This window comes from Colobus angolensis, unplaced genomic scaffold (genome assembly GCF_000951035.1).
Source record: "Colobus angolensis palliatus isolate OR3802 unplaced genomic scaffold, Cang.pa_1.0 Scaffold315, whole genome shotgun sequence".
NCBI lineage: Eukaryota > Metazoa > Chordata > Mammalia > Primates > Cercopithecidae > Colobus > Colobus angolensis.
Window position 1 is genome coordinate 561,320 of NW_012116433.1, and position 10,403 is coordinate 571,722.

The window sequence follows — 10,403 nt, forward strand, 5'->3', positions numbered from 1 at the left end:
TTTATTTTTTTGAGACGGAGTTTTACTCTTGTTTCCCAGGCTGGAGTGCAATGGCATGCTGTCGGCTCACCACAGCCTCTGCCTCTCGGGTTCAAACTATTCTCCTGCCTCAGCCTCCTGAGTATCTGGGATTACAGGCATGTACCCCATGCCCCGCTAATTTTGTATTTTTAGTAGAGATGGGATTTCTCCATGTTGGTCAGGCTGGTCTTGAACTCCTGACCTCAGATGATCTGCCCACCTTGGGCCTCCCAAAGTGCTGAGATTACAGGCCTGAGCCACTGCACTTGGCCTAGTTTGATTATTTTTTAATCCACTCTGACAATCTGAATTTTAATTCGTATGGTTTGGACCATTTATGTTTAATGTGGTTATATATATGTTTTTATTTTAGATCTGCCATTTTATTTTTCTGTTTGTTCCCCTTATTTTCATTCATCTGCCTCCTCTTTCTCGTCGGTTATTTGAACATTTTTTTAGTATTCCATTTTATTTACTATGGTTATTTGTTTATTTATTTATTTGAGATGGAGTCTTGCTCTGTTGCCCAGGCTGGAGTGCAGTGGCACGATCTCGGCTCACTGCAAGCTCCACCTCTCAGGTTCATGCCATTCTCCTGCCTCAGCCTCCTGAGTAGCTGGGACTATAGGTGCCCACGACCACGCCCGGCTAATTTTTTTGTATTTTCAGTAGAGATGGGGTTTCACCATGTTAGCCAGGATGGTCTCAATCTCCTGACTTCATGATCTGCCTGCCTTGGCTTCCCAAAGTACTACGTTTTTATTATATTTATTTGTACAGTGTTTTTAGTGGTTGCTCTAGGAATTACAGTTGTCATTCTTGACTTTTACAGTGTACTTAGTCAGCATTTTACCACTTTGGAATGTCAGTATCTTACTCTACTATTTAGGTCTTTTTACCCCTTCCTTTTTCCTTTATGCCATCCTTGTCTTATATATTACACCTACATACAATTTGTGATGTTATAATTTTTGCTTTCCATCTTCAAGAATATTCTTCTAAGAATATTCTTTCAAAGTTCAACAGAATAGTCTATTATATATACCCAGATATTTATCATTTCTGTTGATCTCTCTTTTTCTGATATTCCAAGTTTGCTTCTGATATCTCCTTTCTGTCCAAAGAATTTCCTTGAACAATTATTTTAGAGTAGGTATGCTGACCATGAAATCTGTTTTCTTTATTGAGAATATATTTATTACTTCATTCTTGAAGGATATTTTGGCTGTATATAGAAACCTGGGTTCCCATTTCTTCTCTTTTAGCACTTTAACAGTTTCATTCTTCTTCTTTTTGCCCTTCATGGTTTCTGATGCAAAATCAGCAGTAATTGAAATTCTTCTTCCTTTATAAGTAATATGCTATTTTTCTTTGGCTACATTCAAGACAGTTCTTTGTCTTTAGTTTTCAGCAACTTGAGTAGAACCTGTCTAGGCATGGATTTCTTTAGGTTTATCCAGTTTGGGTTTTGGTGAACTTCTTGAAGCTATAGATTTATGTCTTTCACCAAATTTTGGATGTTTTCAGCCACACTTCTTCAAATTATTTTTCTGCATTATACTCTTTCTGTTTTCCTTGTGAGACTCTGATGACACATATGTTAAATCTTTTGGTATTGTTCCACAGTTCCTGAGGCTCTATTTTGGGTTTTTTGTTTGGTTGTTTTTTTGTGTTTTTTTCCCCAATATTTTTTTCTCTTTTGTTTAGATTTGATGATTTCTATGGATCTGTCTTCAAGTTCATGCATTCTTTCATTTCTGTTCTGCTGTTGAAAAGAGGGCCAGGGATCTCAATATTCATTATAAAAACCTTCATTTATTTCCTTAATAATTTTTTTTTATGATTGCTCCATCCTCAGTTTTACCCTCCAGAATATTTCTGGTCTTCTGGCGGATAAAGGAGATGTAGTTGCCTGAGTCCTTGGAATAGGGGAGAGTATCTGGAGATCTAAGTCCTACTTACACAGACTTTCAGCCAGTGTGCTTTTTTCATTCCCATTTTACACCCTCAATTCCTAAAACCTTTTAGTACAAATTTCTGAGTTTTTAAGGTATATATTGTATAGATTTGGGTTGCTTCTCAATTTTTTCACTACAAACTCAGGATTCCACTTTCTCAGGACTACTTAATCAGTTGTCACTTGTCTGCTTTCCTGTACCCAGAAAGTAGATGGTGTTTTCTCCTCTTCTGTTCTCTTTGACTCTAAAAATTATATCCTAAATCTCTTTATTATTTTGGTAGCATTTCAGAAGGGAAAGTAATAAATTGTGAATTCAAACTGTCATCTTTACTTGGAGTCAGGAAAAAACTATAAAACCTGAATTTTATATGCTCATATAGGAACTATAAATGATAGTTTTTCTTTGTCTTCTGTTACATTTTAGGATGAGATCCCCACTGGAATGCCATGCCTGGAGTCAGTGACCATAGGTGATGATATTTGGGATGAGAACTGGTTACCTCTACAGGCTAAGATGGGAAAAGGAGGTGATGCTGCCTCCCATCTATTTACTGCAAGCGTTGGTGGAAAGAATCAGTATTCATCATGTAAAGAGATGCCACAGAAGGTTAGATCCTAGGAAAAATAGAAAGCAAATCAGGCTGGGCAATGCAGCTCAAGCCTGTAATCCTAGCAGTTGGGGAGGCCAAGGCAGGTGGATCACTTGAGCTCAGGAGTTCATGACCAGCCTGGGCAACATGGTGAGACCCTGTCTCTACTAAAAATAGCCAGGTGTGGTGGTGTGCACCTGTGCTCCCAGCTACTTGGGAGGTTGAGGTGGGAGGATCAGTGCTTGAGCCTGGGAGCTGGAGGTTGCAATGAGCCAAGATCATATCACTACATTCCACCAGCTTGGGTGACAGAATAAGACCCTATCTCTAAAAAAATATAAAAAATAAAAAAAGGAAAAGAAAGCAAATCAGTACTGAGAAAAGGAAATTTAAATTTAATTGTCTAGGTCTCAAGAAATCTATATATTCTGGAATTCAAAAGTTATTTATCAGACCATAATTCAAAGAATACATGATTTTAAAAAATGGTAGTGGCATGTAGTGGGACAGAGGTTTCATCATGGGACAATAAACCATAGACCAATTTTTGCATATCTGCCCACATATCATTGTGATTTTTATTTTATAATTGGCCCCTAGTCAAGGCCCTTAGGATCTATAAATAAGTTAAAGAAACCATTTTCTCTAATTTTACTTTTGTTGCTTTAGCCTTGTAATACAACCTCTGGATTTCTGGAGTCAGCATATTTGCTAATATTAGGTCTAACTATATATATATATAAAATTTATTTCCCACTGGCTATAATAGTATCTGAAATTATGTTGCTCCTTCCTGTTTGTGCTATTTAAATACTAGATGATCATGAAAAAAATCATCTGGCCATGAAAAAGATATTAAAGAAAACACTACAAAAAGAGTTTTATTTATTTTTGAGATCCATGTGTTCAGAGTTCAAGATACTGGGTATGGACCAATAGAGCAAGGAGGAAAGTCACACTGATATAGAAAGTTAATAAATACCTTTTGGTTTAATATGTGTTGCTTTCTTGCATTTATCTTGCCCAAGTTATCCTCTTTTTGGATCATGGGCACTTTATCTCAGTTTATGTTGCCATTTTTTCATTATAGGACTGGTGTTTTTCTGTCCCCAAAGATACATGGGATGATTCTTGGCAGCCTTCAGGCCTTGTAAATGGAACCAAAGTAGAAGTTCATAAACCAGAAGTACTGGGTGCTCAGCAAAAAAATACTGGCACAAACAGGACTCAAAAGGTAAATGTCTAATGCAGGTTATTGGGACAGGTTTGCATAAGGAAGTCCTTTCATTTTTAGAAAGCAAAATTGTCTCAATTTACATAGTTTGATATTGCCTATCTCTTAACAGGTTGCTGTAGCTATTACTGTTGATAAATTTGACTTTTTGGGCTTTGTACTAGAGTTATGAGTGCATTTGCACCCCAGAATACTTGTGATTAATGACCTCTCTCAGCAGTTGTAGAATACATATACATAAAACATAAGTTGATTTAAAAATGAAAACATAATTCCTTATTGCTTCAGAAGAGAATCCCGAACCTAGAATTTTAAAAATGATTAAACCTCTCTTAGAGATAGAGAAAATTGGGATTTTCCTATAACTTAGTCATAATTTTAAACTCTGTGTCTGTTGCACAATATAGACTAGTTTCTTCTTTCACATTGCTTTGGCAGAAAGCAGTAATCCTGGTGTAGAATATTTGTTTCAGGTTTCCTGAATATATTATGAGCATCCTGAAAACAGCAGGACAATTTGTGTGAATCATGAAATTTGGCTGCCAGACCTCTTTACTTTTTGTGTTACATTGAAAATAAAGAGCTTAAGTCTAGAAGACTTGTTGAAAAGCAGATCTAGGGATGAAGAACCTTCTAAGTGACACATTTCCTTCAGACTATGGTTACTTTGTATGACAATAATAAAGTCATTCTGTATTTCATAGAATGGTCTCTTCCAGAAATGTAGCTTACTTAATGCATGAATTTAGTTTTAGGATAAAGTAGGCTTTTATATTTTGTTTCTCATGTTTTTTTAAAAATACAGCTTTATTGAAATATAATTGATATACCATTATAATTTGCTAAAGTGCACAATTCAATGTTTTTAGGATACACAGCTGTGCAGCTATCACTACAGTCTATTTTAGCATATTTTCATCACCCTCTCAAAAAAACTCACCCATGACCATTAGCAGTCATACTCCTTCCCCTTCCTCTCACAGCCTTAGGCAGCTACTTACTGATCTGCTTTCTGTCTCTACAGATTTGTCTGTTAAAAGGCATACAGTATGTGCTTTTCTGTGATTGTCTTCTTTCACCTAGCATTAATAATGTCTTCAGAATTCATCCTTGTTGTAGCATGAACCAGTACTTCATTCTTTTCTGTGGCTGAATAATATTCCCTTCTATGATATACCACATCTTGTTTATCCATTCATCAATTGGTGGGAATTTGGGCTGCTTTCACATTCTGGCTATTATGCTGCTAAGAATGTTCAAGTACAAGGTTTTGTGTGAACACGTTTTAGTTTTTCTTAGGTATATAACTAGGAGTGGAGTTTCTGGATCGTATGGTATTTCTGCTTTTAACATTTTGTGGAACTGGCATACTGTTTTTCAAAGTGGCTGCAACATTTTATGTTCCCCCCAGCCGTGTATGAGGGTTCCAGTTCTCCATATCTTCACCAACACTTACTGCCTGTTCTTTTGATTATGGCCATGCTAGTGGATGTGAAGGGTGTCTCATTATGGTTTTTATTTCCATATCCCTGATGGCTAATGATGTTGGGTGTCTTTTCATGTGCTTATTGGCAATTTATCTTCTCTGACAAGATATTCAGATCCTTTGCCCATTTTAAAAGTAGGTTGTCTTTTGTTATTTGGATATAAGAAAATATCATATTACAAGTCCCTTATCAGATACATTATTTTCAAATTTTCTACTCTTCTGTTTTTCTTTTTCACTTAATGGTGTCCGTTGCAGCACTAAAGGTTTTTTGTTTTTTTTTTTTTGTATTTTTTTTTTTAAGTAAAATCCAATAGATTTTTTTATTTGGTTGTTTGAGCTCTTGGTATCCCCTAATAAGCCATTGTCTGACCCAAAGTTACAAAGATTTACACCTGTATTTCACCTAAGCATTTTATAATTTTAGCTCTTACATTTAGGTTTTGATCCATTTTGAGTTAATTTGTTATGGTGTGAGATAGGGTCCAACTTTGTTCTTTTGCATGTGGACATTCAGCTGTATCAGCACTAGTTGTTGAAAGGATGATTCTTTCCCCATGAATTGTCTTGGCATGCTTATTGAAAATCAGCTGACATAAATGATTGGGTTTATTTCTGGACTCTCCTATTCTCTATGCATCTGTTCCTATACCAGTGTCACATTGTCTTGATTACTCTAGCTGTTTAATAAGTTTTGAAATCGGGAAATCTGAGTCTTCAAACTTTTTCTGTCATGTAGTTTTATACTATTACTTTATACCCCATGAAGAGAATTTACAATGTTAAAATCTTTACTGTATCATAATGAACTTCTTAAGGTGTATTTCTTAAGAAAGTTTTCTTTTTCTATGCCTTTTTCTATTCCTATTCTAAAGCAACCTGTACTTACTATGCAGGTTGAATATGCCTTATTCAAAAGGCTTGGGACTGGAAGTATGCTTAGGATATAGTCCTCTCCTGCTGTCTGTATCTTCAACCTCTTTCTACTGGAGTGTTCTCATAAGCATTTAAACATGTTAATGTACCTTCCATCTAAACAAAATTTAAGCATTATAAATTTTTTTAAACCCACAGTCCTCTCTAGCTACCACACTTGTTTTTCATCCCCTATGTAGACAAACATGTTTTGCCTTTGAAAATTATAAAAGTACTACATATGCAGAATTTTAAAATTCAAGTAGTTCTGAAAGTTATGGAAATAAGATATCCTTGCCTCTTCTAATCCAACTCCGTCATAAGCAGTTTCTTGTGTATTCTTCCGAGAAACTAAACACATACATGAGAACATAATATACATACAATTCAGCACCTTTCCATTATCAGTACTTACAAACCTACCTCATTGCTTTAAACTCTGGCAGAGTATGGATATGCCATGCTGATTTAAATAGTTCTGATGAATATCTTGTTTTTAAGATTTCGTGTGACTGTCAGCAATACTACAGTGATTATCCTTCAAGTCACCATCTATTCCCATGTTGCTAAATTAGGTGGACATGTTTTAACCTTACAGTACCTGATTGCTCAGCAATATTTGAAAGTAACCTTGCATTCCTTCTTGAAACATAATCTTCCTTTGGCTTTTGTGATGCCGTGATCTTTTTTCCCCCACCTCCCAACGTACTTTCTAGGCTTGCTCCCTGTGATGTCTCCCACAGTTCTGCCCTATGCCATTTTCTTACTCCTTGCCATGTTATCATTTATTTTGGTATGTAACTAGATAAACATATGGTAACCCTATGTTTAACATTTTGAGGAACTACCAGGATATTTTCCAGAGCAGCGGTGCCATTTTACATTCCTACCAGCAATTTAAGAGTACTCCAGTTTGTCCATGTCAACACTTGCTGTTCTTGCCAATGATTATAATCATCTGTCTTTTTTATTATAGCCATTCTAGTGGATGTGAAGTGATTTGGGGCATTTCTTCATGTTATGAAACATGTTTCATAAATCATGAACATGTTTGTTGAGACTTATGTGTAGTTCCATCATGGTATATTTCCAAACAACTGTGAGGGAACCAGTCGTTTATAACTACAGAAGAATAAATATGGTAGAGCAGTGCTTCTCAAACTATAATGTGCATACAGGTCACCTGGGAATCTTGTTAAAATGCAGATTCTTGGCCGGGCGCGGTGGCTCAAGCCTGTAATCCCAGCACTTTGGGAGGCCGAGACGGGCGGATCACGAGGTCAGGAGTTCGAGACCATCCTGGCTAACACGGTGAAACCCTGTCTCTACTAAAAAATACAAAAAAGCTAGCCGGGCGAGGTGGCTGGCGCCTGTAGTCCCAGCTACTTGGGAGGCTGAGGCAGGAGAATGGCATAAACCCAGGAGGCAGAGCTTGCAGTGAGCTGAGATCCGGCCACTGCACTCCAGCCTGGGCGACAGAGCCAGACTCCCTCTCAAAAAAAAAAAAAAAAAAATGCAGATTCTTATCCAGCATATCTGGGGTAGGGATCAAAGCTCTTCATGCCTAGCAGGCTTCCAACCAATGCTGATGTTGCTGAGTGAACACCACTTTTGAGTAGTAAGGCTCTAGATTACTCTTAGAAGGGAAAGACTTATTGTCAACTAATTGCTTAAATTTACTATACATACTTGCTTTCAAATGTCATACAAATTTAGAGTGAAAGCTATCAGGATGCATTTAAATATGTGTCAACAGTGCGTCTTTCCTAAATCGTATTTGTCAAGAAAGAAGATATAGCTGTTTAAAAATGTTTCTCTGTATTATCTATTACACAGCAAAACATAGGCAGTAGGGCATGATGTAAAAAGCACTGTTCTGTGAGTGCTATAATCTAGGGCCTAGTCTTTACCCCTGACTAGTAAGTTTAAACAAGTTACCTTTTGTGCTCTGAGTTTGCCCACCTGCAAAGACTGATTTGAACTAGTAATCTCCCCAGCTTAAAAAATTTATATTAATAAATATTGATTTACTTAATTATTATTGTAGTTTATTGAAAGAATTCACTGATTCTCAGCCTCATTTTAAATGAAGATAAAAGGTAGCTCAAGTACACATGTGAATTGCATAAACTATGCAAAAATTTGAGTCCAGATCTTTGGTGTCCTGAAATAACATACTGTATTGCCCAGTATAGCTATCTGGAGTTTTAGAATTTCTTTTTTGCAACCAAAAAAAGTTATACACACAGGCATTTGTATATTATATAATTACATAAGCCACATTCATGCCAGCCATCTTTGAAAGTGAGCTGCTATAGATTTTTGCCACAGAAGGAACATTTGCTGATATCAAATGTGTGATGCATATGAGCCAGAAAAACAAGCCTACATCTGTTTGTACATTTTTTGTTTCAGTTTGCTCTAGGCAGATCCCAGATGATAAACCACTTAGTTCAGTTTGTTACAGCTTGATCTGATGGGGTCCTTTTTACTCAGGTTAATGTCAGTTGACATCACCAAAGATGAATGCTATTAAATAACCATAGAGTACTTACTTCAGCAATGACTATATGGTAGGAAATGGGGTCTGTTTCATAATGGTTAAAATTTGGCACTCCCTTCACTTAAGCTCAAGTTCAGTCTCAGTTTGGAAGTTCATCTTTTTCTCTCAAACCCTGGCCTTTTTGTCCCTTCTGAGGAGCATGCAGCTCTTGCCTCCTTTCATGGCTAGCTGCACACACACTATTTCCCTGACTGAGGACTGAGTGCCCCTTAGGGACGGGGATCCTGTCTGACGGGGAGGTGGCATGGTAGAGCACAGAGAACATAAACTGGCCTCAGTTCAGATCTACACCCTGCCATTTACTGATGGACGTTGGATAAGTTAACCACTCTGTAAAAGCCTTATGCTAAGTGAAAGAAGACGTAGTAGCACCTACCTAGGACCCCTGTTCTGATGTTCAAATGAAGAAACACATGCAGATAAGCTAGCACCGCGCCCGACACGGGGTGCTCAGTGAACGTCACTTCTCTCGTGCCCTGCCCCCCTTTCCCAGCCTGTGTATGGTAGCACTCGGTGCCCTGTTTGCTTATGGGATGTGTTCCATAAATGTTTCTTGAATTGAATTTATGTTCATTAAGATAGAGATGGACTCGCTTTTTCTAGAGAGTATCTAGGTTCTTGAAAGTGGGTAGTTTTATTTATTAATTATAATATGGAAATATTTGTATTTTGCTTATAAGTAAGGAAATAGGGCTTAATTCTTCTTATACTAACATTTTTCATGCTTTTGCCCCATTTTTCCCATTCTGCAGCAACTAGACATAAATGGTTCTTCAGATTCTTCCACACTGCCCAAATTGGAAGAATTCTATACCTCTCTCACCCAGTCAGAGGACCAGAGCCAGTCTGAACCCAACAACAGTCAGACTCAGCCAAAGCAAATTCAGCTTTCCACAGCAGTACCCCGTTCAACTCCTGCAGTGGATGATTCTGCAGAAAAGCCCTCTGGTTCTGGTATGTTTGTGTGTACTTGTGCATGCTCACAGTTGACAAACATGATGGTTTGCCATGTTGCTAAAAAAACCTTCATTTATCCCTTGCAAAATATGTCTTGAAACATTACTGACCCTAGCATTTGTGTTAAGTCCTTGTTTTATGTTTGGGCTCAATTGTTCCTTTAACTTTGCCACTCTTCTTTCTGCACTTTTTTTTGGGGGTGGGGGGGTCCTATTTGTATAGAGGAAAATTTTCTGGCTGCCAAGTGTATAGTTCTTTGAGTTTTGACAAGTGGATAGTCTTGTCATCACAGCCATAATCATGATAACATTTCCATCAGCCTGAAAAGTTTCCTTGTGCCCTTTTGCATTCAGTCCCATTGCCTGCTTGCTGGCTTCTGGCATGTCACGTTCCTTTTTCTAGAATTTCATATAAATGGAATAATACATAGTTTTTATGTCTGGCTGGCTTTCACTTACCATAATATTTTAGAGTTTCATTGATGTTGTGCCAGTATCAGAAAGTTGTTCCTATTTATTTGCTGAATAGTATTCAGTTACATGGATATACCACAATTTACCTGTTTACCAGTTAATGGACACCTATGTTGTTTCCAGAATTTGTCCATTATGAATAAAGCTGCCATGAACATTTGCACACAGCTCTTTGTGTAGAAGTATGTTTTTATTTCTATTAAA

At 37.1% G+C, this 10,403-nt stretch overlaps 1 protein-coding gene across 4 annotated transcripts in view; it reads left to right on the forward strand.

Moving 5' to 3' along the window:
• TDRD5 (tudor domain containing 5) overlaps nucleotides 1–10,403 on the forward strand; it is a 100,598-nt gene that overhangs the window by 72,747 nt on the left and 17,448 nt on the right. For all 4 annotated transcript variants that reach the window (XM_011951128.1, XM_011951124.1, XM_011951127.1 and 1 more), the window contains 3 exons: nucleotides 2,406–2,588; nucleotides 3,662–3,805; nucleotides 9,522–9,723. In XM_011951128.1, the coding sequence (XP_011806518.1) occupies nucleotides 2,406–2,588; nucleotides 3,662–3,805; nucleotides 9,522–9,723 (529 nt within the window). The remainder of the gene's footprint in view (nucleotides 1–2,405; nucleotides 2,589–3,661; nucleotides 3,806–9,521; nucleotides 9,724–10,403) is intronic.